The sequence below is a fragment of the Melopsittacus undulatus genome, chromosome 8 (genome assembly GCF_012275295.1).
Source record: "Melopsittacus undulatus isolate bMelUnd1 chromosome 8, bMelUnd1.mat.Z, whole genome shotgun sequence".
In the NCBI taxonomy this organism is placed as follows: domain Eukaryota; kingdom Metazoa; phylum Chordata; class Aves; order Psittaciformes; family Psittaculidae; genus Melopsittacus; species Melopsittacus undulatus.
The window spans coordinates 1,202,125-1,229,294 of NC_047534.1; the positions used below are offsets into that span (position 1 = coordinate 1,202,125).

Genomic DNA, 27,170 nt, shown 5'->3' on the forward strand with positions numbered 1-27,170 from the left:
GCTTGGTCAGCCTGAAGGAGACCTGAGAGCAGCTCCAGTGCCTAAAGGGGCTGCAGGAACCTGGAGAGGAGCTTGGGACAAGGGATGTAGGGACAGGCCAAGGGGAATGGCTTGAACCTGACCGAGGGGAGACTGAGCTGAGCTCTGAGGCAGAAGCTGTTCCCTGTGAGGGTGCTGAGGCGCTGGCACAGGGTGCCCAGAGAAGCTGTGGCTGCCCCATCCCTGGCAGTGCTCAAGGCCAGGTTGGACACAGGGGCTTGGAGCAGCTGCTCCAGTGGAAGGGGTCCCTGCCTGTGGCAGGGGTTGGAGCTGGAGGAGCTTTAAGCTCCCTTCCAACCCAAACCAGTCTGGGATTGTATGAACTCATCCACCCATGCCCATGCACCCCTCCAGGATGAGCGGTGCAGCTCCCAGCAGCACCAGGCACAGGCTGGATGCAGGAGGTGCCCCAGGCCTGGTGCTGGCCACTGGCCCCCACCACGAGCCTGCAATAACTCACACTGGCCAGGAACAACTCTTTCCACTTTTATTGTCAATGAAGAAATAATCAAATCTATATTACAATCTTAAAAACAGTAGAAAATGTGAGTAAAAATGCAACGGAGTCTTTTCCTCTTTAATGTGGAGATCATTATTACATGGTGGTGAACAATGGGATGTGTTATTTGATCTGAGAACTAGCTGTGGCATAAAAATCGTACCTGGCTACTCAAGGGAACACCTCTTCCCACACGGATCAGCCTGACATCATGGCAGTAAATTAAATACTAGAGACAGAAAAGGGGTCAGGGTCCAACCCAGTGCAAGGCCTAACGCTCAGTTCTACCACTGACAGGGACACAGCCTCCTCCCAGTATCACTGCCCTGGCTGGGCTGGCTCCTGCCTGTGATAACTGAGCCATTCATCCCATCGGTGGCCCCAGGGCTGTGCTGCAGCCACACCAATGCCCCACGGGCTGGAGGTCTAACCCTGGCCCCAGAGGCTGCTCCCTGGCAGGGAGGATGCAGGCAGAGCAGTGCAGCCTGTGGTGATGGAGGTGCTGGCACCACAACAGCGGATCTGGAGCAGCCATGGCCTGGACCCATCCTGAGAGCTGCCAGTGGGGTCCATGGGGTGGGAACCAGCAGGCAGTGGTCGGTGTGCAGAGGAGCTGCAGCAGTTGCTCTGGAGTGGTGGTGTCACCCAGCAGGCGACGGAGTGCAGGAGGTTTTGGTCTTTCAGTGTGCAGGACTAGGGTGGTGTTCTCGCTAGCACGTCCAGACCTGTGGGGCAGAGACAAGAACCGTGGTAGTGACCGTTCTGAGCAGCTCTGTGGCCTTCTCTTCAGCCTCTTGTGGAGCTTCCCTTTGGGCTTCCAGCACTCACAATGCTCTCTGTCATGAGTTAAACCCTCCCACTCATCCCTTAGGTTGTTTGAAGATGGCTCCTAACAGGTCCTAGGACTGGAAGAGACCAAAGCATCAAGGAGAAGCCTGAGGGAACCAACCTTTACAGTGCTGTCCACGGCACCAGAGAAGAGGCGGCCCCTGGAGACTGCCAGGGCAGTGACACTACCCTGGTGTCGCAGCAGCGTCTGGGTACAGATCATGTTGTCCATGCTCCACACCTATGGGGACACAGGGAGGTGTGAGCCAAGCGAGCGGCACAGGGCTCTGGCACAACCCTGAGCACCAGGAGGGATGGGAGATGCTGTGTGACACATGATGCATGCAGGGGTGAGGATGCAAGGGTGAAGATGCAGGGGTGAGGATGAAGGGATGAGGATGCAGGGGTGAAGATGCAGGGATGAGGATGAAGGGATGAGGATGCAGGGATGAAGATGCAGGGATGAAGATGCAGGGATGTGGATGAAGGGATGAGGATGCAGGGATGAAGATGCAGGGATGAAGATGCAGGGATGAGGATGAAGGGATGAGGATTCCCCAACCTTCCTTTCCAAGGCTGTCCCTGCAGCTGCAGCTGCACAGCCCTGGCCACGTACCCTTAGAGACCGGTCGTACGACGCACTGAAGACTTTGGTTTGATCTGGTGTGGAGATGACAGCGAGGGCATAGACTGTCCCCACGTGCCCGGTCAGCGTGCGGACCTGCTCCTTTGTCTCTATATCCCAGACCTGTGAGACAAGAGCAGGGCCTGGAGGTTGCAGCCAGCTGCAAGCCCCCAGCTTCTCCTGCCAGAGGTGTTTCCATCTCCATGCCCATCTTTAGGGTGGGTGCTGTGCCATGGAGAGGAGAGGCAGGGACAGGCACCCATCTCCTTGCCCAGCCTCAAGCCAAGCAATGCCTCCAACCCCTCAGCCCTTACGTGGATGAGGTTCTCGTAGGTGCCACACACGATGTGGTGGTTGGTCACAGCGATGGAGTAGACGCTGCCTCCTGATGTCTGCAGCACATGGACACACTCCAGGTTGCGGATGTCCCAGATCTGAAAGGGAAGCCGGAGCAGAGGCAGGATGAGACCCATGCAGGGACCCTTATCCAGGATGGAGCTCCCTTGAAGCTGCTCTGCAGTACTGAGTCAGCCTGGTCCCTGTGTGCCCACATCACAGGTGTATCCAGCTGGGAATGTTCAGTACTGATGAGCAAAGCCCTGTTACCTTATTTAACTGCCCAGCTTTGAGACTGCATCCCCTCCGTGTGTGCCTGTGCCCATAACCCCATCCCAGATGGCACCAAAACCTGATTTATGGCTGACACCAGCCCCAGGGTCCCACCTTGATGGTTTGGTAGGATCCACTGTAGAGATAGTTCTGAGAAGCCACCAGCGCCCGCACCCAGTGGTTGAGGCCGGTCAGCTCCTTCTTCAGCTTCAGCTCGGTACCGACAATGTCCCAGACCTGCAGCAAGCACAGACAGACACACGGACATGCAGGAGGCTCTCAGTGGGACTGGGGCAGCCTCCAGCACTGCCCACCCCGCACAAAGCCCTAAGCTCACTATGGGCAACCTTGTGCTGGTTCTCTTGCCTGGTGGGAAGTGCCTGAACCCACTGCCTTGCAGATAAACCACACAATCACTGTGCTGAATAAGCATGTTCTTAATGGCCTGGGAGAGCCAGCTTGGAGCCTGCATTATCACCGCAGAGCCCCTTCCCTAGCAGAGAATCCTAAACCAAACCTGCAGTAAAGAACTGCAATGGATTACACTCCCAGCCTGCCCAAAGCTCCATCCCCACATTGCTTGAAACCCCTAACACAGAGGGACCAGCAGAGCTCTCTCCCCATTCCAAGCAGAGCTGCTCAGCTCCTCTGGCAGAAAGTGGCTGAGGATGACAAAGAAAAGGCCCCAGGTTCTCCTTCTGCTCAGGGCTGTCTCATTGCTCCTCCAGGCCCCAGATGAAGAAAAGAGCATGTGCCTTCCTACAGACGGACGGTCCCATAAGCCTCACACCAGGAGCTGGAAGCAGAACCAAGGGAATCCAGCCAAGGCTTTAAAGGGCAGCTTGCAAAGCTGTTCCCTGATTTCTGCATGCTTTAGGTAAAGAATGCAGATTCATGATCCTCTGGAGGGGGTTTCAAAACAGAGAGCCTGGATCCACAGCTAATTCTGGACCACAGGCACAATTCCCAATGGTCCGAGTAAGGTCTCTTGGGGGCCCAAGGACACACACACTCAGGAACTGCCATGATATTCCCCCTGCAGCCTCAGGTTCATAGAGTTTGAAGGCAAAAAGTGGTTTTCAGCCAAGTCCCAGAACATCTTTGACCTCAGCAGAGCAAGGGCTAAACCTCTGCAGTGCTGGCTGCTCTTGGAGCTGTGCTTCTCTGTGTGCCTCAGACAAGTAACAAGGTCACTTACACACCAAAGTGCCACTTTCTTCCTGTCTGGACACTGCTGCCTGCCAATGGACCACTGGTCCCCAACCAGAGCACCCCAGAGCTTTACCTTGATGGCTTTGAGAGAGCCACTGAACAGCATGTTGTGTGAGGAGACCAAAGTGCAAACAGGATTGTCGTGTGCTCGAATCGTGTTCACCTTCTGCAGGTTCTGAATGTCCCACACCTGCAAAGGAGAAGAAGAATGAGCATGAGGGGCAGGCCTACAACAGCCTGGGGCTGGGCTGTGGATCTCACATCCCAGAGCAGAGCAGGGGCCCTGGGTACTCACAATGATGGTGCAGTCAGCAGAGCCACTGTACAGCTTGTTCCTGTCATGGACCAGAGAACAAAGAGAGGTCAGTGAGGGACAGCAATGTGTTCCCAAGGGGTCCCCAGCCCCGTGCTGTGTCAGGAGCTGCAGTCCCACAGCCTCACCGGGCCAGGACTCAACACACCAACCCCAGGAGCAGAGCCCAAGTCTCATGGGCAAGCCAGGCCCCTTGAGCAGGAGGCCAGGCTTACCCCTGGTGACCAGGGAAGGAGCCAGGACAAGAAGGGAAGGCCAAAGAGATTCACCCTTTGTCAATGTTAAAGAGCAAAGGGACAAGATGTGCCTCTCGTTCACAGTCTTGGCATGTGCAGGACAGAGGATGGGAGTTGTAAGGCCATGCTTAGGAACCCCAGTGCTCTCCCCCCTCTCTCTGCAGGGGCAGGTGTCTCTCTCCACTCACCCCTGGATGCAGAGAGCCAGTACAATTCCATCATGACCCTCCAAGGTCTTTTGGCACTTGTACGTGGTACAGGTATCCCACACCTAACAGGAAACACAAGTGAGCAAGAGGGTCACACACCAGCAAGCAGAGCAGCTGGGACCAGGGCAGGAGGTCAGCAAAGCCACAAAGGCACCGAAGGGAGGAAACAGGCTGTCACTGGGCACCTGCCTGCAGGCTCCCAGGCACAGATAAGCCTGGCTAGGGAAGGAAATGTACTGCAAAGGGTCAGGTTGAAGTCACTGAGACACTGGACAGCAGCAAACAGCAGCTCTGCCTCTCCCAGCCCAACACCACACACTGAACCAGAGAAGCAGCTCTTGGGCTCCTGCTTCCACAGCTCACACCCTGTCTTAGGGCTCCAATGGCACAGCCTCTGCCACTGCAAAGGTTTCCCCACTGAGCTCACACCACTCTGAGGGCTGTGGTGCCCAGAGCAGCCAGTGGAGAAAGCTGGTTTCTATTGATTAAATACATTGATATCCATTTTCTTCCATGTGCCTCTTGCTATTGCTTGAAGAAACCAAACCCAAGCTCTGCTCCTGGCAGGGCAGCCCATGTGGCTCCCCAGCCCAGCCAGCAGCCCCCAGCAGCCACCACAGTGACACTGGGAGCTGTTGTTCAGCTCAGTGCTGTCAGTTTGAGTTACTGAAAACAGGGCAAAGAAAACCAAACATGCCACAAAATGGAGAAGAGACAGAACCGAGTGGGGAATTGGCTGTTTTCTCTGATGGCTTTGTAGAACAAGGGGAAATAAAATCAGAAGCTGAAATAAGCTGGAATGCTCTAAACACCATATAAAGCAAAGCCAGCAGCAGCAGGGATGAGATTCTAATCAGGCTTTGCAGAAGCCACCATTTGTCTCTCCCCAGTTGGAGACTAATCACATAGTGTTGCCCTGCAGAGAATTCTGTCCAACTGAACTGCAAAGAACCATTGAGGTTCTCTGGGAGAAGCTCTGGGAAGTGGCACCTTCACCCCCAAAGTGCAGCTCAGCTTCTGCCCCACCTGAAGCACGTTTCCCATGCAGCAGATACACAGCAGAGGTGAGCTCTTACCTTAATGGTTTTGTCTGAAGAGCCACTGAAGAGCAGGTCTCCTATGGAGTAAACGCACAAACACCAGACAGGGCCCTGGTGGCCCACAAAGGTTCCCTTGCACTTGAAGATCTGCTGAGGATCATAGGCTGCAGAAACAAGAGGGCAGGTCAGAGGTGGGGCAGTGATGTGCCTGGTCATGGTGCTTTTGGAGGGGCAGAGCTCCCTGCACGGGCACAGCAGGTCCTTGTTCTTCACCTTGTTGCAGCCAGAAGGAACCTCGCAACCTGGTTGGAAGGTCTCCCATCCCACCCTTATAGCTCATCAATGTATCATTGCTTTGAGCCTCAGCACTCATGTCCCTAAAGCAACTCCTGGTTTGGATCTAGGGAGGCCAGAGGTGCAGAGTCCACCTGACATCTCCCCAGCACCTAAGAGCCCTGCAGCACCATGAGCTCCCCTTGGCCAGTGCTGCTGGCAAACTCCCCACCAGTGCCTTCCTCCTGCAGGAAACAAATTCCTGCTGCATCCAAAGACAACTCTGCATAGCTGTGACCTGGCCTCAAAGGGATTCATTGGGCCACCACCCCAAACCCAGCCTGAGAGGAGGAAAACCTGATACTCACATCCAAGGATGCCCATGTTGAGCCGAGCATTGATGTGGGAGAGCTCATCCTGTAAAACAGAAGGAGGTGCATGAGCTGCAGAGCCAGCACAACCAGCCTGGCTCCTGGGCATGGCCTCAGGACTGTCCCCTCCACTCCAAAACCACTCCTGCCTTTGGACAGGTCTCTGATGGGAGGTCTCTCCTCTAGGACTCCATGTGTACATCCCTCTGTCACCGCCCTCCAGAAGCCACAGGGCTCTGACAGCATCTCAGACCTGCACTGAACTCTTCAGTATTCAGGCAGGCACAGAAATACCTTTCAGAATTCACTGTCCTTGCTCTGCCATTCACCAAACTGCTAAAAATACCCAATCTGGTTATGGGACTGCTTGCTCAGCTGGGCTCCTGAAGCCCATCTTGCTGGAGAAGAATGAGAAGATGTCTTTGTAGTCTCCTCCATGTGTAGTCTCCTCCACAGCCCATGGAGGAGACTACAAAGAGGAGCCCCACTGCATCCATGGGGCTCCTCTTCATTAGTTTGCATAGTCTCGTAATCAGTACATCCAGTGGGATGCAGCCTGCCTGAACTAGGGAGGAATGTCTATCCAACAGCAGTGCTTGAATGATGTCTGAAATGATGAGACAGCTCTCACTCCCAGCCTGTTAGCAGGGACCTGCTCATCTTCCTTTCTCTGCAGGTAGGGAGAAGAGGACACTGTCCCTGGCCACTGTAAAAGATACCAGGCTCTGGAGCAGAAGGGTGTCTCCTGGCTGAAGCAGAGAACACAGATTCCCCACTGCAGGAGAGGCCTAACCAGCAGCAGAGCCAGGTAACTGCATGTGATCCCTACTGCACTCCAGGAGCCAGCCCCTCCTCACGTTCAGCATGGAGGCATCCCTGCGGAATTCCATCAGGTCCTCGCTCAGCTTGCTCTGGTTCTCGTCCAGCACATCTACAAGAGATGAACAGGTCCTATGATGTTCTGGCAGCAGAGAAGTCAATGGAACCCCTATGTGTTCCTCTGCGAGGAGCATCTGAGCCTCCTGAAACTTGCTCAGCATCAGTTTTAAACAGGGAATGAAGCTACCACCCAACAAAGAGCTGTCCTGTCCCTACAGCTCTGATCACAGAGCTCATTTGGTGCTGACTCACCAAACTTGAGCTCCAGGTTCTTCTCCAGCTGATCAATCTTCTCCGAGAGCTTCCCCAGCATGGAGCGTAGGAAGGCAATCTCCTGGTCCTTCTGGGCCATTGCCACCTGCATCTCATGGAAGCGGTCGTCTGTCTGCTGCAGGAACTCCTTCAGGCCCTCAAACTTGCACGTCTCCAAGTGGGTCTCATAAGTGTCTTGATTTCCTATGAACGTACACCTAAAGGGGAAGGCAGACACTGGATGGAACAGGGCTCACGCTGCAGGTCTTGCTCAGCTGGCTCCTCAGGTCTGAAGCCTGTGGTGGGCCTCGACCTGCTCTGCTTCTCCTACCAGGAGCAGTGGAACTGCACTTCACCATCCTGATGGGTGTAGGGCAGCACAGAGGCCAAGCAGCTCCCACAATACCCACCAGGACATTGGCCTCAAACTGAACTGTCTGCAAGGAAAACCAGATCTTGGCAAGAGACAGAATGTGGTGTTGGTTTGTGTGCTCACCAGGAGCCATCCAGAGCCATCCAAACCAGCAGCCAACCTCAGCAGATGCTGCCTTGGGCCTGCAGCATGGCAAGAAATCAGGGCTGCACTCTCAGGACCTGTCCGTGCCAAGATGGTTTGCTTCTTGCCAAGTCACTTGAAATGTGCATCCTGCAAGGAGCCCCCAGCCTGGGCTGCCCTCCTGCTTGGGTGAGAATCAACCCTCATCAGCACTTCCCTTGCCCTGGGAGAAGATCTGACTTAAAGACACTGCCAGGATGCTTGAATTACTCTTGTACTCATCCTCCTCCCTGCGTGGCCCTGGACACATCCTGACTCTCTTCCAGCTGATTCTTCTCCCTGCACACCTCACCCTCCTCCTCCTCACCTCAACAGCAGGGCTTACATCTGGGCAGTGACCTGCTTGTTCTCAACAAGAGCCTTGGGGTTGCCTTCTGGTATCAGTCTTAGACCACTGTACAGCACTGGGTAGAGCTGCTCAGAGCCCATGGGGCTACCCCAAGGCTGTGGTAACCAACACGCAGCTCAGAAATGAGCTTAGTGAATTCTTGCCACTAAAAAGCATCAGCTCCTTACCCATACTTGGAGTGGGGACACTTGATGTGCTCACACTCTTTCAGATGTGCCTCCAGGTTCATTTTGAGGAGCGGGGGGCAGCTGGGGTTATTGGGGCAGCGAACGGGCCTGTAGTCACAGCTGCTTTCATGATCTCTGCCCATGGAGAGAAGCCAAAGGAGAGAGAATCAGCAATAAGCAAAACTTAATGGAAACAACAGAAATTAGCAGGAAAGGAGCAAACAGGCCTGTGAGACTGTCAGGTGATTGAAACCCTCTGCTCCAAAACTGCAATTACAGCTTTAAATTCTTATTTGGACAGTCAGCTGAAAGTAATAACAGGCCACATTTACACAGGAAACATCTACTGCAGCTGATGGGCTGAGCCCTCAGGCAGCTATCAACAGGCAATGGGCAGGGGATAGGGAAGGCAATGAATGTGTTTGGGATGGGGAGGAAGATAGATTCCAGATTATTAGGATATAACTAGAATAACTCCTCACACAGAAAGAATCCCAAGGTCTCTGCTTGACCATAACCACAGTGCTTCAACCTAGACATGATGTGGCTGCTTTCACAGTGCATCCCTTGTCCTGATGACATGGGTTAGTGGTGAACTTGGCAGTCCTGGAGCAGAGGTTGGACTGCAAGATCTCAAAGGTCTTTTCCAACCTATTTGACTCTATGATGCTGAGACACTGCAGTGGGAGCAGAGACCCTTCCTGACACCAGCCCAGCTGCCACCATCCTAAGAGTGAGACACAGCACCCCCAAGTCCTGCCCCTTCTCACAGCCCAGCAGCCACAGAGAGCTCAGACAGGAGCACACTGGTGAGGGGCACTTACTTCCTGGCACTGAGTTTGATTGTGAAGGGACAGCCACGGGGATCCACCTCGAAGGCTGCGGGCTTGCTGCTGGCCGCGGGCCGGCACCCGTACTTGCAGTGAATGAAGAGCTCCCCGATCTGCTCGGCCACGGCAATGTTGTTCACCACCACGGTCAGCTTGGCATTGTCCACAGGGCACTTCTCTGCAAGAGACATCAGCAAGGACTGAGCCACTGCAGGAGCATTGCACACAGCTCTGGGCCTCCTCTGGCCAGCAGAGCAATGGAGGCAATGGAACACATCATGAGTATTCACTCAAGGTCTACAAGCCACTATCCTGGGTTTGTGCTGGGGCTTGGTGAAGAGTTATTCATGTCAACCCAGGCTCCTCTGAGCTAACAGCCCATGAAAGGTGACACTGATTCAGACCACCTTGTGCTTGCTGAAGTGTGAGTGTTCACAGTGACCACAGAGCAAGAGATGCCCCATACGTAACTCAGCTCAGCACAGCACTGCAGGTCAGGGATGCTGCACTAACCCAAGACATGAGCTTTGAGAACAGGAGCAAAACTGAACAACCCAGGATTGCACCTACAAAGCCTTCTGCTACAGATCTGTTAGCTGGGATAGACATAACAGGACATGGTGACAAGGAATTAGTACGGAAAGCAGAGAGATGCCTCCCACGTGGAAGATGAACACCTTAAGGCAGGAAGAGCTGCAGAGTCCAAACCAAATGGCAGGTGCTTAGGCCAGGCCAGCAGCCAGGCACTTGGGCTCCATCAGGTTTCTGGAAGAGCTGGGTGAGCTAAAGCAGCTCCAAGTGCTGTTGTGCAGGAGCTCAGCACTATGGGATGGGGGAGGAGGGCTTTGATGGGTCCCTGTCAAACACAACTCCCCTGCTCCTCAGGCAGGCACAGAAAAGCTTTGTCTGCAGTCAGTGGGTCAACCCTGGGCGAGATATGCATTATCCTGGGATTATCCATTGCATACTCCAGGATTTGAGAACATCCTGTGCCCAGCCCTCTGGTGCCATGTTAATAGCATGTACCATGAGAGCTCGGAGCTGCACAGCCACCCATGCCCCAGCCCCTCACTGCTGCAGAGGCACCCTCTGACTGGCAGCTTGTTTCCAGCCCTTGAGACATCTTCCTGCAGGTCTCTTTTGAGGTGAAGCCACACAGACCAGAACACAACAGCTTTTGGCTGTGTCACACATGAGCAGTTCTGTACTCACCAGATGTTAAGGCACATCTCCTACAAAACGTGTGCTGCGGAGACAAAGAGGAACAGCAGCGTCAGCATAAACATTGGACAAAGGATTCCCTGTGGCAAATGATGGGAAAGGTGGCAAATATCAAAGGCTGTGGCTCAGGGGCTCAGCAGATGTTCTACCTGCTTATAGCTCAGTGTGATCTTATGTCTGCACCACAGGGCAAAACCCATCTGCTTGCTCCTGCAGCTTGGGGTGCAACACGGGTCCTGTTCCTCAACATAATACCTGTCAGCAGGTATTAAGCTTGAAGCTTTGAGGGTTCTACCCCATTCAGGATCAAGCTGTGATCATGGGGCCAGCCAAAGCCTATCAGCCACACTGATATACTCCTACCCTCCAAGTGTGCAAGGGCTTTCTCTACTTCACCCTCCACTTTAGCCCATGTCATTGTTCTCATATCCCTGAGAAGTCCTCAAGGTGAAGAGCAAGAGCAAGTCTGGCCTCCCAATGTCCTTGGCCAGTTAACCCATCACATATACCCCCCTGTAGCTCTTTTAAGGTCCTGCTGTCAGGTGGATGGGACAGCTGGTTTGTAAGCCCATTGAATGCACGGTAAATTTGGCTACTTTAAATACATCTCTCTCTATTCTTACAGCAGAAATGTATAGGAACAATTGACAAAGCAGCAAACACAATCTAACATGTTAATGGATATGAAGGGAGGAACAAAGGCTGCAGCAGCATTTCACTGGTCCTGAACCTGTCCCAGGGCTCCCTGGAGCCTCCTCACCCCATTCCCCTGCTTGGCAGCAGCACTGGAGAGGCTACAAGTCACTCCTCAGCGCTGTTATCTGCTGCCCTGCTCACACAGCCTCTTCCTGCCCTGCACAGCTGCATGGTGCTCCCTCCTGAGCTGCCAAACCAGGGCTACAAGTGAAGCCAGGCTGCTTCCTGCACCAGGTTTTTGTTTCCATATTAACCAGTAAATCTCAGTGTCTCCATGAATGATACTGAAATGGTGCAGTGAATGTGCACCCACTTCCAGCACCTTTGGGGATAGCACCCCCACTGCAATAAACCATCCTGCTCCCTGCTTTTGTTGCTGCAGCTCCATCCCAACAATCGGAAGCATGTCAGAGGCATTAGAGAGCCTGTCATAAAGTCATCTTTCTCCACATGCAGCACAGAAACATAATATACAGTTTCTATTAAATCCCAGTAAAATGGATCATACAAGAATATTCATAACGCTGTGCCTTTCATTAGAGGATCTCAAATCCCTCTGCAAGCATTAACTAAATGAAGCTTCAAGCCATTCTTGTTTTATAAGACAGACACTTCCCAACTGAAGCGCAGCCGTTCCTGGGGTGCTCAGGAGGCAGCAGCACCATGCGGAGCCCTGCAGGACAGGGAATGGGGAGGTTCAGAGCTCACTGAAGCCACACAAAGGGGCTTGAATGGTGCCAGTTCTCCTGGGAAAAGCTGCCCCATTTTAAGCTCATCCCAGGCTTCCAGTGCTGATTGCCCCCCATACCCCACTGCAGGCTGGTTCAGCATCTCTGCTCCGACACTGGCCTGGCTCCCTGGTCAGGGCCTGCCTTGTCTTTGCTCACTCAGGCTGACAGTGATCAGGGACAATCACTGGGGACAGTGAGGGCACATCTATGGAGCTCACACTTGTCATCTGGAAGAGTGCTGCCTTACCCCACACGTTGTGATGACCGGATCCTTAAACACACTACAACAGAGCTGGCAGCACAGCTTCACGGACGGCTGTTCAGCAAACACCAGTGGCTCCTGCAGAGAGGAAGGGACACAGAGAACACAGGGTTAGAGCCTCCAGCTCTGCAGCAGGAACAAAACAACTCCTCAGTGGTGATCCTTTGGGAGCCTGGGGCACAGGGAACACTAAGGGCTGGAGCTGCTGACCTCCAGGGTGTAAGAGGTAGGGAGGAATGCACTTGGGAATGGCTGGTGACCTTCAGCTCATCAAAAACCCAGGGCCACCAGCATCTGGGCAGATTGGGACCCAATCAGGACCAAGTTCTTTCCCCGAGTGACTCAAGTCACCAGAAGTGTATGATCTGCACTGTCTGGTACTTTTTGCACTGTCAAAACCATCCCCTGCACTAAGCCTGAAGTTTAAAAGCGATTTTAAACCAGCTTGTCCCTTGGTGCTTTTAAAACCTCCTGAAAGAAAGGCTCCTTCACTCCCTTAGGAAGCAGAAACAACATCACTTGTGCTGCCACGGGCCCATCTCTCCAGTTCTGTTCACCAGCTCTGAGTGATGTCCTCCCACAGCAGCACAGCTCTCCCCTCCACACCAGAGCAGAGCTTCACATTCCAGAGCATTTCAGATGAATCCCTGCAGCTCGGGCTGTCCTTTCATCCTGTGTTCCCTCAGAAATGCAAACACACCCCCCCGGGTTCCTAAATATGAAACACACTTTTATCCCGGATCAGCAACAAATCCACACTGGATTCAGTGTGGGGTTTGTTACAAAGCTCAGCTTAACAGTGTTCTCCCCCTACAAGAATCAATGTAGACAATCCCTTGCACCCTCCTGGGGCTTACAATCAATCAGTGGGGTGCCACAAGGCCCTAAATGCAGGATGGGGCTCTGAATCAGGGGGGAATTGCATTAGTCTCACTGCCTGGGGCCAGACCACCAGCCTAAAGACGGGCAACCCCTACTGCTGTGCAGCAGAGCCAGGGAGGCCCACAGGACTTTGTGCAGACTTACAGTTGTTCCAAGCAGCAGAAAGCTCTCACCATTGTCCTCTCTTTACAGACAGGGAAACGGTGCACAAGGAGGCAGAGAACTTGCAGAAGTCAGTGGTGGAAACCAAATTAACACCAGGAGTCCTGCCAGCCATGCCCAAAAACCTGCCCACCACAGCTCCAGTACTCACAAGGGTCCACAAAGTTACTCTTTAGACACTGAACCTCCTAACACAGCTCCTTCAGGCAATCCCAAATACCTACTGGCTCCTCCTCTTCCTCATGGAGTGAAAACGTGGAGCGCAAGGACATGTTGGACTCGGAGTGCAATGAACGGACGGAGATAGCGGAGTCGGAGCGGCGCGGAGTGCTGATGGGAGGCTACAACGAGAGGAAAACCAGCCCTGGTTAGAACATCATTCCCTTGCTCCAATCCCCTCTGCATAGACTTCAAGCTCAGTGACCCCCACAAGCTGCACGTCTCACTGCTGCCCTTCCTGGGAGCTGGAATGCTGCTCCATGCTCCAAGACAGGGCAAGCATCAGTCAGGTTGAACCTACTAAACCAAGCTGATAACTGAATCCCAAGCACATAACTTCACAAAGGTGCATTCCTCTGCATACTCACCGTGTGCACCAGCAAAGTAATGGCTTGGAAGAATTAATCCTTCATGGAAAGCTTTGGAAATCTCCCCCAGAGACAGCACCAGCTTCTGCAATGCCTCTAATCTCTGCAGCAGCACTTGTTGTTTCACTCGCTATCTAACCCTGCCAAATTGCTTTGCGTAAGTGTGGAGACTTCCTTCTATTGAATTCAGTACAGACTGGCTTTGTCGCTTCCTGCTCGGGAGGGGACAGCTCAGTGGACACTGCATGCACCAATCAAGGACTATCCCATTGGTTACAGCGGCCTTGGGATTGGCTTGGAGGGAACGTTGCTGCTGGAATATTAACCAGCAGCATGTAGCCAAGATGGGATTCGGTGTCAAAGTGAAGCTGGAGAGTCTTCAACCCATGGGGTGATTGGACTTGGGGTCTAGCACAGCACAGACCCAGCTGGGTTACTCTGGACAAGATGCTGCTGGTGACTGGGAGGAGCAGAGGGAGCAGCAATAAGTCTTCAAGGATCAGATGAGCTGATGAAGAAAGGGGAGAATGAAGCCATGAGCTTCAGACCCTCAGCTGCAAGAGGTGACCAATGCATAGGCTACCTGGCTGCAGGCTACATCAGTCACAAACCCTTAGAGCTGGCAGAAGGAGTTCTGAAGGTCACCGGCCCTGATGCTCAATGAAGAGGGATTCTCCCCAGCCCTGGCTTGTATCAGCCCTGGCACTGCCCATCTGGAACAGGGAAAGCTGCATGGATGAGCCTCTGCCGTTCTGAGATCCTCTGTGTGCAGAACAGTTTTCCCTTGTGTTCAATCTGAACCTCCAGAGCCACATTTCATTTGCTTCCCCTGGGTGAACGTGTGCAACATGAGACAAAAGCAATGTCAGAGGCCAGGAAATTCAGCGATGGAAGATGTGAGATGAGGTTCAGAGGCTGCTGCCTTCCCCAGAGACAACCACACTGCAGTGAGTGCGGAAGAGGAGCCGAGCAGGATCCTGCTGGTTCCTCACACTGCTCTGCGGCTTCATTTTCATGCTACCAGGATCCTAGGAGCTCAGAAATGCTGTGGCTGCTTTGAAGCCAAAGCATACAGCTCTTTAAGACAGCACATTTACTGGCCAAACATGTAAACCTTGAGGAGGAATGGTTATAATGAGGTAAATCAATACGATGGGCATCCACTTTATTGTTTTCCTCCACTAGTAACAGAAGTCATTGAAATAACAGGAATGGCTGTGCAGAGTTCCCAGGCTGGAGGTGACACAGAGAGCAGGGCAGCAGAGAGGCTCTCCTGGAGCAACATACTGTGTGGATCACAGCTGGAAAAGGGGGAACTGCAGCCTAAGAGGAGGCAGGGGAGCAAGGCACAGCCTTACTAGGCTTGTGCCACACTGTGGGCTCATTTCCCTGGGGCCTGGCTGATGTTAACTACACAGGGGAGAAGAAAGATCACTGCACCTGAGCTGCAGAAACAGCACTGAATGGCAGAGGTGTGTGCTGGCATTTGATATCCCTCGAGGTATCTGCAGCTTTTGGTTTTGCCTAGCAAACAAGGTTAAGAGCAACCTCAGCTGGAAGATGGATAGCTTGTGGCTGGCCCATAACTCAGTCCAGAGGTGAAGCTCACTGTAAACAACCAAGACTTCAGACATCAAGGCAGCTCTCCATCCATTAGTACACGTTTGCTTCAATATTGAGCTGTAATCTCTATGTGCAGCTCCCACCATGTCAGCTACAACAGCAGCTTGCAGATGAAGGCTCTAATGCAGTCCTCGCTCCTGCTCCCTACAGGCACAGTGAGGCAGGGAAGCCATGGCACTGTTTTGGGGGAAGATGACAGCAGCCACTCAATCACCCCTGCCTCGCACACAGAACAGGCTGCTCTGCTGTTGGTTTCACTAACAGAAGCTTTAAAAAGACAGCAAAAGGGATGGTGGATGTTGCAGGAGGGCTCTGACTCGTCTCGAGCTGTCTTTCTGATAGCTGACAAGTCCCTGGCAGCTTCTGGAGAAGGGAAAATTTAGCCATGAGGAAGGGAAATCCCAGGTGATTCCTTGACAAAGTGAAGGAAGCTTCCTAAAAGCTACGATTCTATGGTTCTATTCTACCCTACTTACTTCATTTGAAGTCTGCTCCTAACATGCTTCAATCTAAACAGGAGCTTGTGGTTATAAGACGGGGCTGGAGCACTAGGGACAGAAGGTCAAGGCCTCAGAGGTGCCCATCCATTCACTGAGCTTTGCTTTGCTGTGGCTGTTCTTGATTTAGCTGATCGAATTTCTCTTTAAGCAGCTAATCTGGAAGCCTCTGGGATCACTGACTTCCACCAAAAGAAGCTGCTCAGAAGTGAGTGTGATGGACGAGAAAGCTGGATATGAAACTGGGAAGTGCTTTCCTGCAAAGAGACTGTGAGATATGGGAATGGTTTGTGTGAGAAGCCCCCGATGATGTAATCCCCAGGAGCTGAGCACAGTCTGTAGTGTCCCACATCCCACTCTGCAGGCTTCAAACCTGCTTTTGTGGTCAGAAGCCCCATCTGGAGGTGGAAATAGGAATAGATTTTCTGGTTGTAACCGCAGGGGCAGATGTGCTGCTGGATGGTCCATCCAACACATCCCATCCACACTGACTGCCCCAGTCCCAGCCCCAGACATCCCTGACAGCAGCTCTGCTTTCTCTGAGCTTTAAGACCCTCGCATCAGGAGGCATGCACATCCTCACAAGTAGGCCTGTGGGCTTTGTACCCACATACCATTCTCAAGCAGTCTGAAAATGAGCACCCAGGTCAGAATTAGCCTCTCTGCTTCCCCACTGCACCAACCATGGGAGCAGCCATGTCCAGGCTGGTCCTGCCTCTGGTACAACACAGCACATGGGAACAGTGAGGGAGGCAGAGAAGTCCAGAGGAGCACCAGACATCCCTCACTGGACACATAACCAGCTAACCCACAGCCCCCTGGCAACACCTACCATGCCATCGTCCTCATCGCGTGGGGAGTAGGTGAGTGTGCTGGAGGAGGATGGTGTCCGGCGATGCTGCTTGAAAGTGTTGGTCCCGTCAGCTTTAAAGCAAATGAACAGAGAAAAAGGCATTTATTCAGGCTCCTCAGTGACATTTCTAAGCTACAGCTCAGTCTCCATGGCTGTGAAAAGGAAAAGATTAGGGATTCCCCAGCTGCAGTTCATGACCTGGCTATATCAGGCACAACGGTCCCGATCTCTGACAGCTCACTGACGTGCACACAGCCCTTTGAAGGCAGCCTGCCCAGGAAAAGAGCACACATAATATTCTCCCAGGTCCTTAGGTTAAAACACTATTAAAAGGAAACCTTATACTCCCACATATCTCAGTCATCAAGATGTGCTTTGATCAAGGGAGGTCTGGATATTCTTGAAGCACGAGGGAAGCATGTTAAATTAAATATGAGAGAGTTGTATAATGATCTTGTTACTGACTTATATATACTTGTGACTGTAAGTACTCAAGAGTCCTAAACCATCTAGAGCCCAGAGCCCTGCACCAATGCAACCCTAACACCTAACCCAGGCAGATGTTCATCAATCAGTGTCAAGGGCCACAGTCTCTCTTTAGCAAAACACAGCTTCTTCTGAAACGAAACCAAAGCTCTTCCTGCATTCACCCCATGTCAGGGCTCAGCCTTCACCTGCAGTGAGGAACAAAGCTCAGGGATTTCAAAGGAGCAGGAACACTCGCACCCCCTCGTGTCTGAGCTAAAAACAGCCGTGGGGATTTTACCCAAGCATCCAGAGTGACTCACAGCAGGCGGAGATGGGAATGACTACGTGAGAAGTCACAGGGCTAAATACGCTTTGGTACGGAGCTCTGGATCAAACCCTGTCATACCATCCTCATTGCAGCAGGGGCTTCCCAGTGGAACTGTTAAACCTGCCTAATTTACATGTGCACACTCCTTTCCATCATGCCTGGTGATGAATGCCATGATTAAACACCACTTGGGCTACGTAATACCGATACCAGCACTTCAGTGCCTGACTAATGGAACAGGGATTCTCCCAACAGCTTTGTGAGCTGTAAAACAACAAGAAACCTGTTAGGAAACACACCTAATGCTTTGGGGAGAAGCTCCACGCATGGAATACACTCACCCTTTGTGATGGTTGTCACAGGAGGGTAGGCTGGCCCAAAAGTTGTTTCCATTCTTGTCTGAAACATTGCAAAGTGAAGGTCAGTGTGATCAGTGCAGCACAGCCCAAAGGCCTGTGCCTTTGTGCAGACATATTCCCAGCTTTTATTTGTGGACACTGGGATTTTTGAGAGGCAAGAAAACACCTTTATTTTCAACAGGCATCTTCATTGCCTCAGAAGAAAGGATAACACAAGAAGCAGCATCACCACTGAGCCTTACCCCGTTAGTGTTTTCAGAAGGGGGGATGCTCGCTGTGCCACTGGAGAAACGATTGTAGCGAGTGCTCTTGTTTGAGCTCATAATCTAGCCCAGCATCTGTTAGTCATGGGAAGTTTGCTCTGTGGAAGAAGAAAGAAAGAGTCAGGTTCATTGTCTGCATTTTCCTGTGCCCAGAGAACACCCTCCATAGCATTAAGTCCAAGGATTTACCTAACCTCACCTGGAGTTCCAGAAAGAAGTGGAAAGGGCAAAGTGAGCTTCCTTCAAATCATTCCTGACTCATTCCTGCTTTCTAAAAGTGCATTTATCTTTTAAAATAACCCCTTAACATCCCAAAGACAGGAATACCTGGAATCATCACCTGCTTTTAAGTACACAACTGTTGGAACAGCACAGGAGACTTCTCAGGAGATGACTCTACAATAGCATCCCACTGGATCTTTCAGCCTGCTGGGAGCTGAGTGCATGGAGGCCAGGAAAGGTCCCTGGATGTAAAGCTATACCAGTAATACCCTTATCCCATTAACTGGGAGGCTCAAGCTGAGCTCAAGCCCAGGGTGCTTGCTCATTCCCAGCTTTGTGACTTAGGCCACTTCCTGAGCACATCCCATTCGGTCACCAGGGCTTTGCTTTAATGGGATCGTTGTCACTGCCTTCCTCTCCCCAAGGACTGATGAAGAAGAGGCGCCCTGGAGGCTCATCAGCCCCACATCCCCATCAGGGGGGCAGAGAGGGATCCCTCCAAGGAAGCCCTCGCCTGTGCAGGCTGTGCAGCACATTCTGCACTTCCAGCCAAGGAAACCAAGGCCTTGTACTGAAGAGCGTGATGAGCACAGGCCTCATCCTGTTCTTGGGATGAACTCAGTGGGAGCTCTGCTATTGAATTCAAAGCCCTGGGCTGTGCTGCTGAACACAGAACCAGGCAAAAAAGCCCACATTTGATTTAGGAATAATTGCATTAAAGGAGTTCTTTCCAGCATGATCTGAGCTACGAGGTCACGGAACCCAGGAAAGAAACCTTACTTCCATGTAAGTGAGATGGTTGTGATGCTGGATCTCACTCCCAGTTCCTGCTCAGAAACAAGCAGCGAGTCTGGATCATCACCCAGCAAGAGGAACCCTCTCCCCCACAGTCAGCACATGGGCTCATTTCTCTTCCTCCATTGTTTACACAGGTTTTGCCTGGCTTCAGTTTTGCAAAGTCAAGTGTTACACAATAATGATCTGCAGAAACACATGGAGTTTGTGTTTAACCTCCAGTGAAACCCAGCGCTGGCTTCAGGGCACAGAGTAATGCTGTTGTCCCAGAGAATGCGATGAGATGCTCCCAAAGAGTGTCCTTCTGAGCCAGGGTACCCATAGGAAGGAGCTGCACCTCTCCTGTGCCATCGGCTGGAGATGCTCCTGGCTTGAGCAGATGGCTCCATGCAATACAAGGGTTCAGCAGGGCACTGAGCTCTCCTCCCTTCATCTGTCATCCCAGACAGGAACTCTGTGCTCCAAGAATAAGGTGCTCAGGAAGGGTCCTGCTTAAGTGATCCCTTTACATCAAAGATAGAGTTAAGCCTTGCTGCTCACTGTCAGTATCAGAGGCAAAGGGCTAAACAGACCACACAGACATCTGCAGGGAGGACAGAGAGGCCACAAATGGTTTGCTAAGGCACAACCCAAGTCCCTTTTTGCAGGACAAGAGGCAGCCACCAGCAAAGGAGAGCACAGAAGGTGATGCTGCAATGAGCCAACACGGAGCTCCTGGTGCCTGCTGAGATGGAGCCACTCAGGGCAGGTTTCTGCCCTCCTGCTGCTCACACTTCCAGCTCGTGGGGTGGTTCCAGACATTGGGTTTCTCTTCTTGGAGGGTCACAAGTCCTAAATCTCCAGGCTCTTCATAAAGGAGACACTGATTTCCCCACTTGACAGAAAGGGAAACTGAAGCTCAAAGAGAGACATGAAGTAGCTTTAACCTGGGGCATCCCAGTCCCTGCCTAAGAGCATGGCCACCTCCTCGCTGAGACCAGCACAAGGCAGCCTGCACGCAGGGCTGGTCACATCCTGCACTCCCATTCTAAACACTGCGAAGGCAACGCTCAAGCTGTGCTCCAGCTGCCCTTGGCCAAGAGCTCAGCCCTGCCTGACACAGCACTTCTTGGTGCTCGCTGCGGTTCTGCATCAGACATCAGCCAGGCTACAGTCCAGGGAATCACTGCTCAGGACTAAACCCTTGGAATAAGCTGCAGTCTCAACCTAAAACCCACCAAACCCCATCGAACCAACAGAAACCCCAAGCCCAAACCCATCTTAAACCCAGGGATCTGGCTAATGTTTTCCACACGTCTGCAAGCGCTGTCCTGGCCGGTTGCAAATGCCAGATCCCTCAGGAGATGCTGAGCAGCGTTGTTGGAGCTGCCTCAAGAACAGCAGGAATGAAGCAGTGTTGTGCTGCTGCATCATGGAGACCTGCCGAGCTCAAAGGGGGGAGTTTGGCCACCAGGATCCTGTTATTCCTTTGCTTAGAGCACGGACAGCAGAAGGCACAGGGAGGGTGGGTGGTGGTCAGAGGATGGGCAATGAGTTTAGGTAACACATTGGCTGTGGCCTCATGCGATCTGAACCCCATTGAGGCTCTCACCCTCTGCAACCATGGCCAAGCCAGAGCTCTCTGCTTCCTCCCTGCATCAGTCTCCTTACTTCACATCTTCTGCACAGTGTACATGGACCACAAAGCCTGAAGATGAAAGTCTTTGGGCTCCTATGGACTCTGCCTACCTGCAAGCAGCAGCAGGAGCCTGCTCTGTGCCTTCTCCAAGCAGAAACCCAAGGAATGTGAGCAATGGAAACAATGTGGGCTGTTAGCCAGGCTGCAGAGCACCAGCCACCGCACGCACATCGCACTCCACATCTCTGCAACCACCACACACAGGAAGCCTTTGGACAGAGCAAACCCCTCTCCAGAGCACTGCCCACTGGCTCCATCACACCCTCATCCAGGCAGATGAGAGCTGGTGTTGGTGGCATGAATACCAGCTCCCCACAGCACCTGCAAGCATCACCAGATCCCTGAGGCTTGTGTTGGCACCTGAACCCATCAGGGTTACAGCAAGAGCACCCTGACACCTGCAGTGAGGACACACTCAGGTGGATCTGAACGAACAGGAACTGATGCAGGAACACAGCACAAGCATTGAAGCAAGTTGAACAGCACAGGGCTGCTGACACACGTGGCTGGAGATGAGGTTGAGAGCACAGCCGGGATCCAGGCTCCCCTTGCCTGCAGTTCATCCTTGTTATTATCATTTTAACATGGAACTTTAGTAGTTTTGACAGTAAAAAAGGGGAAAAATCCACCCTGGAAAAGGGACCTACTGTTTGCTAAGTCACCCTCCTGATAGTTACCAGATGGAGGGGAAGGGAGAGGTTTCAGTACTAGCACAACACAGGGATCAGGTTGGGCTTTTGAGACTCAGGGAGAAGAAAAGCCTTCAGATTCCTGCTTCAGTAATCCAGGCAAGGCAAATCCAGCCTCCAGCAGCTGCAGGGCTGGTGAGAGCAGGGCTCTTGCTCCCCACTGCAGAAATCAATGGGACCTACCCCATCTCTGCAGGGACAGGACCCACCTCTGGAGCAGATCCTCTGCTTGCCCTGAAGAGCTTGCCCACAAGAGAGGTCTGCTGGGACCAGCAGGGTCTCCTTCCTCCCAGCCCCAGAGCACAGCCTCCATTTGCTATCCTTAGTCAGCAAAAGATCCTTACAACTAACCTTGAGATGAAGGCCAAGGCTTTGAGGGGGATGTGGCATGAAGGGATCAGTGGAGTATCTCATCCTCTATAAACATCACATAACCTGGTCCCAGCTAGGAGCCAGTTCCTAATGCAGGAATCACAGCATTACAACAGCACTGCTGGGGCTGTGCTGGGGCTGCTCTCTGGGCTTACTTAAGAAACTTACCCACATCTCTGCCTTACACAATCACCAGCCCATAAAGCTCAGCACCATGTTCTGCTTCTGCTTTGTCCTTCTTCAAACCTCCCTCTCTCAATGCACTGAAGCTGTCTCTAAGGTTCTTCACCCCAGGGCTGTCTGCTGGAGATGCGTGGCCTCCTGAGCAGGGCAGGGATGGGGTTATCCCGCTCCAGCTGGGAACAGCCTCCGGGTGATGTGGCTTTCCTGATTTCACAGCCATTGATGGCACATGACACAAGCTTCTGTTCCTCTTACAACACCATTACGAGAAGGGTGACACTTGGGAGTATTGGCACATCACTGGGGAAAGACTCTTACAGAAGCTAAACCTGCTGCTCGATGGGACAAGGACCAGGCAGGCAGGTCCTGAGAGCAGGAGGTGTGGGACTGTGGACACCCCTTCCTCACTGCATCCCGAGCTCCCATGCATCCAGGCTCCTGGGGAGGCAACAGGGCTGCTCAGTTCAGTCCTGCAGTACCGAGGGGCTGGGAACTGATGTCCTGGCCCACACTGACCTGCAAGGGAACATCTCAGACCAAAGCACAAAGGAGGCAGGACTCACGAGCTCAAATGCCAACATTTCTACAGGGACAATCAAGGGACAGTCACATTGGCCTGCTCTGTCAGTGTCTCAGGTGGAAATAGCACTCCAAGGGCTTGTGAACTGCATTAACAGGGCTTAAAGGTGACGAGGATTGTCAGCATCCAGTCTGACTCGTCAAACACGGGCCATAGGAATGTGTGTGAGGTAGAGCAGACTGAGGAGATAGACATCTGTCAGGGCAGGAAGCAGAGGTGGAGCTCCATGGTCTGCTCAGGATAGAGATGACACTGCAAGGGCTCCCCAGGAATGGCTGAGCAAGCTTTGGCAAGGCTGTAGGTGAAGGTGTTGAATAGGGAGTGAGCAGCAGCTCTGGTCTTGGCTTCAGGTGGGCTCAGTGCAGAGAAACTCCAGGGAATGACAATGGAATGATCACAGAGTGGTTTGGGTTGGAAGAGGCCTTAAAGCTCCTCCAGCTCCAACCCCTGCCATGGGCAGGGGCACCTTCCACTAGAGCAGGGTGCTCCAAGCCCCATCCAACCTGGCCTTGATGTTATCCCTAACCCAGCCACTCTGAGCGATGGGAACATAGGAGGCAAACAGATGGCAGGATGCGGTCAGGTCCATGTGCTCTCCAAGCTGCTGGAGAACTGGGACCAGGCAGAGCAATGCTCGCACCCATTTCTCACCCTCTTGTTCCACAAGGAGAGGTCGCTGCTCTCAGGCTCCTTCCAGGCCAGGCTCAGATGCTGAGCTGTGCAGTGAGCACTGGAACATACAACGTGAGCAGCAGTTCAGGCTTACTGAGTGTTCTTTGGTTCTGTGGAGCAGAAAGAGCCTTCTCCTTGTTGACAAGGTGTTGCATTGCTCTTCAGGGTCACACAGACTGTTGGGGGGTACTTCAGCTGTACTGAGCCGTCAGCAACAAGAGCAGGGGTATCTGTAACCGATGCTGCTTTTACCAGTGCTTCAGTTGGCTGCAGAGCTGAGAGCACATCTCAACACTGCTGTTCCTTTGTGCAAATGCAGCTCAGAGGGACATCATTGGGAATCAGTGCTTTTCCTACAGGCTAACAAGCCCTTGGGATAGAAAAGCTTTTGACAATACCTCATGTTGAAACCTAAAGCATCAAATGTGCCTGTAACCTGATCAAAAGTGACTGCTTTGGGGCATGAAGCATCTCTTTTCCCCCAGCACCTAAACTCGAGGGAGAACAGAGGCCAGTGTTCAATGCTATTTCCATGACACAAAAGCCACACTTGAAGCTTCCATGTCAGGAAACCTGGAAGCATTCACCTACTGCAGCATTTTCTTACACATCAGGTTCAGCAGCACCCAACCCCTGCAGCTGAGACCAACATCCTGGCAAAACACCACCAAAGCAGTGATCTCCTGCCCTTTGCTGGACGAGCAGGGGTTCAGAAAGACATCAAAGGATGAGGACACCTCCACCATGACAAAGCTACTGACAGCTTTCAGACAGAAGCACCATTCAGTGTCCCACAAACACCCAACACCACATTGGGAAAGCTGGATCTGAATCACTCCCCCAGGGTACCATTAGCAGCTGTACTGAGGCCAGGATGATGAGGCAGGGGGAGAGACCTGCTCACAAACCTGCCTGCTTTGCTCAGAGAACATTGAGGAGTTCCACTTCTGAAACCACCTCAGGAATCAGTTGCTGGGTTGCTACACTCAAACATTACACATCCTTGCAGGGGTCACCTGAACGATCCCATCAGCATAACACAGCTCCAACACAGGCGACAGGTACCTGCTTCCTAACTGGCGCTGGGTTTCGGACACCTCCTGCTTCTTCCCCAGGATCCAGCCACAGGGATGAGAACTGTTCCTCCCTCCCTGCCTGCTAAAGCACAGCAGCCCCCGGGGGGCACCAGGACAAGCCCCATTCCTGGCAGGACACTCACCCTGGTCCGTCCCAGCGCAGCCCAGCAGGATGCCACCATGACGAGTTCCTAAGCTGTGGGCAGCTTCTCCTCGCTCAGAGAGTCTCTTCCGCTATCTGTGTGTGTGTGTGTGGCTCTTCATGATGCAAACACAAAGGCATGCGGAGCAGTGGGCGATATGTAAATCCAGCTGGAAAATCCCAGAGCTCAGCCAATCTCCTCCCTGCCTGCTCCGAGCTGGGGGGGTTTAGGCCAGTGCAGGACAAACAGCCACTCTCTCAGCACACAGATAGGGTCCTCTGATCGCAGATCTCCAGGGACAGCACAGTCCAGACTCACTTTAAAGGGAGCTGGAGGTTCTCCCCCTCTTTAGCTGGTTCCCAAGCTGTTCTATAGCCACACTGGCTATCAAACAGCCCAACAAACAGCCTTTGTTTGCAGAGACAATCCAAGGAAAGCCATCCAGTTAGCTACAAAACACCACAAAAAGGCAGAGCTATTGAGCAGGGCTCACCCCATTCCCGATGGGGGCCTGGTACTGCCAGGACACCCACCCCATGCAGCAGAACATGGGGCTGTGCTGATGCTGTACATGGGTACGTTGGGGTGCTGCTGCCCTGGGGGGTGCTGAGCTTGAAAGAAGGGTGACAAATACCCCTGTGAGCAAGCACCCACCACCTCCCTCCTCCCAGGCGGCTGCTCCAGCCCCTGATCCAAGCCATGGGCGAGGGGATGTGCCAGTGTGTGCCTCAACACACCCACAGCACAGGGGCACAGGCAGGGAAGGGAAGGTGAAGGATGTGGAGGCATCAAAATGGGGAGGGAAGAGCCCTGACAGGCTGAACGTGTCCATGTAAGCAGAGTATTCAGTGAAGCAGGAAGGGGCTTGTGTGACAGGGGCTCAGTCCCACCACTCTCAAGCGGATCACATTATGACCCCTTGGGACAGCAGTGCCAGGACCCCAGGTCTCATAGGGGGACCCAGCACACTGAGGACAGGTCCCTGCATGAAGCACTTGAGTTCTTGGTGCCAAGTGCCCTCAGCAAAGGCTTTCTGGAGCTGTCCTTCACTCACCCAACCCTCTCCCTTCACCCCAACAGATGCTGTGGCTGTAAATAAGAGTCACTGACAGACAAACGCTGGAAGCCACAAGGCAGCAGCTGTTTAACAGCAATGCTAAGTGCTCAGGGCAGGCTGAACTGAATACACTGCTGGGGGGGAATGCACCAGGAGGCACAATTAAAGCGCTGGGATTGAAACAAAGCGTTTGGCAGCAGTGTCAGTGCTGATGGAAGAGCCTCCAGGCTGGAGCTCTGCACAGCGCAGTTACCCCTGCGGGTGCAATAGCCGGACCTGGATTGTCCCATGCAGAGCAAACCTGCCCTATGTGTGTGTACCAGCCTGGGGTTGATCCAGCGTGGCTCCGAACCCAGCTGCGCTGGAAGCCGGCCCTCACCTCCGGTGTCAAACACCACAACAGGCTGCCCAGCTCACAGCCATGGCTCGGGCACGGGGAAAGGGGGTGACAGCGAGTCCGTCAGCAGGCAGTAGACACCACGTTTACAATGCAGACCTACCGCAAACAGCCCTCATTGCACAACCGGTGACACCGCATCACAGCGGAACGGCGTTACCGGAGACCACCGGAGAACCCCCAGGACATAGGCAGCAACGGGGCAGAAGAGCCAAACCCGATCCCACGACGGGATACACCAAAGGGAAAGCAAACCGAGGCCCGGGGGGTGCCCCGAGCACCGCAGCAGCTCCTCGGTGCCCCTCGACAACAACCACGGTGGCACCGGAACGAGCGGCCCGGAGCGGCCGCGGACACCTCCCCGCAGCGGGGCCGCCCCCCGGCCGCGGCCCAGCGGCCCCGGCGCTCGGTGCCCACCCGGCCCCGCTCGTACCTGGCAGCGGCGGCGGCCGCAGCGCCGGTGCCCGGCCCCGGCACATCGCGGCCCCAAGGCCTGGTCCCCGCTCGTCCGGCGGCTCCGCTGCCGCCCGGGCCGGAAGCGCAGCTCGGAGCTCATCGGGAGTTGTAGTCCATCTGCCCGCTGCTCACTGCGCTTCCGGCGCTGTCTGGACTACAACTCCCAGAATCCCTCGCGGCCCCGCACTGATTGGTCCCTTGGCTTGGCTCGGCCTCCTGCAGAGACCAATCAGACGGCAGCAGACCACCGCCTCGGGCCACGCTGCGCTGCGCCGCGCGATTGGAGGGAGGAAAGGCGGCCACCAATGAGCGCGGGGAGGGGCGGGACGGCGATCACGCCAGCCGATTGTGATTGGCTTCGTCTGAGGGCAGCCTGACCAATAGCGATGTGGGCAGCGTTATAAAGGCTGCCGCGGAGGGCACAGCTTCCTCTTTAACGTGTGGAGGTGAGTGAGGGCGGAGGGAGCGGAGCCGGTACCGGGGCTGCGGTGTGGGTTGTGGGGCCGGGCCGGGGATGATCTCCTCCATGTACCCTTTCTGACACCTCGTCTGAGGGCAGCGGGCGGCCGCGGCCCCTGCGGAGGATGCGCGGCTGAGGCCCGGGGAGCGGCGGGGCCGGGCGGGCGGTGCA

The 27,170-nt window shown here is 53.6% G+C and overlaps 1 protein-coding gene across 2 annotated transcripts; it reads right to left on the minus strand.

The window, feature by feature from the left end:
* Positions 1-512: 512 nt before the first annotated feature.
* On the minus strand, positions 513-26,614 carry TRAF7 (TNF receptor associated factor 7). Of its 2 annotated transcripts, none has more exons than XM_034065628.1 (21): positions 26,517-26,614; positions 18,199-18,317; positions 17,939-17,996; positions 16,781-16,872; positions 13,466-13,582; positions 12,183-12,275; positions 10,500-10,533; positions 9,282-9,465; positions 8,458-8,592; positions 7,386-7,603; positions 7,112-7,185; positions 6,252-6,300; positions 5,647-5,774; positions 4,550-4,632; positions 4,108-4,147; positions 3,886-4,002; positions 2,715-2,837; positions 2,306-2,425; positions 1,983-2,114; positions 1,488-1,607; positions 513-1,263 (listed from the first exon to the last, which is right to left on the minus strand). In XM_034065628.1, the coding sequence occupies exons 2-21, from the start codon at positions 18,277-18,279 to the stop codon at positions 1,249-1,251; spliced, it is 2,013 nt and encodes a 670-aa protein (XP_033921519.1). In that variant the 5' UTR covers positions 18,280-18,317; positions 26,517-26,614; the 3' UTR covers positions 513-1,248. The 2 variants fall into 2 exon arrangements, with proteins under 2 accessions (XP_033921519.1, XP_033921520.1); XM_034065629.1 differs by lacking the exon at positions 26,517-26,614 and adding an exon at positions 24,630-24,741.
* Positions 26,615-27,170: the final 556 nt, after the last annotated feature.

What these genes read in the sequence shown, in the direction of transcription:
- TRAF7 (XM_034065628.1), bottom strand. Translation starts at nt 18,279, where the DNA reads ATGAGCTCAAACAAGAGCACTCGCTACAATCGTTTCTCCAGTGGCACA. An exon ending in TGTGACAACCATCACAAAGG is followed by an intron (nt 16,873 to 17,938) that starts GTGAGTGTATTC and finishes TTTGCTTTAAAG; the next exon opens with CTGACGGGACCAACACTTTC. An exon ending in GAACCTGGAGCTCAAGTTTG is followed by an intron (nt 7,186 to 7,385) that starts GTGAGTCAGCAC and finishes CATCTCTTGTAG; the next exon opens with ATGTGCTGGACGAGAACCAG.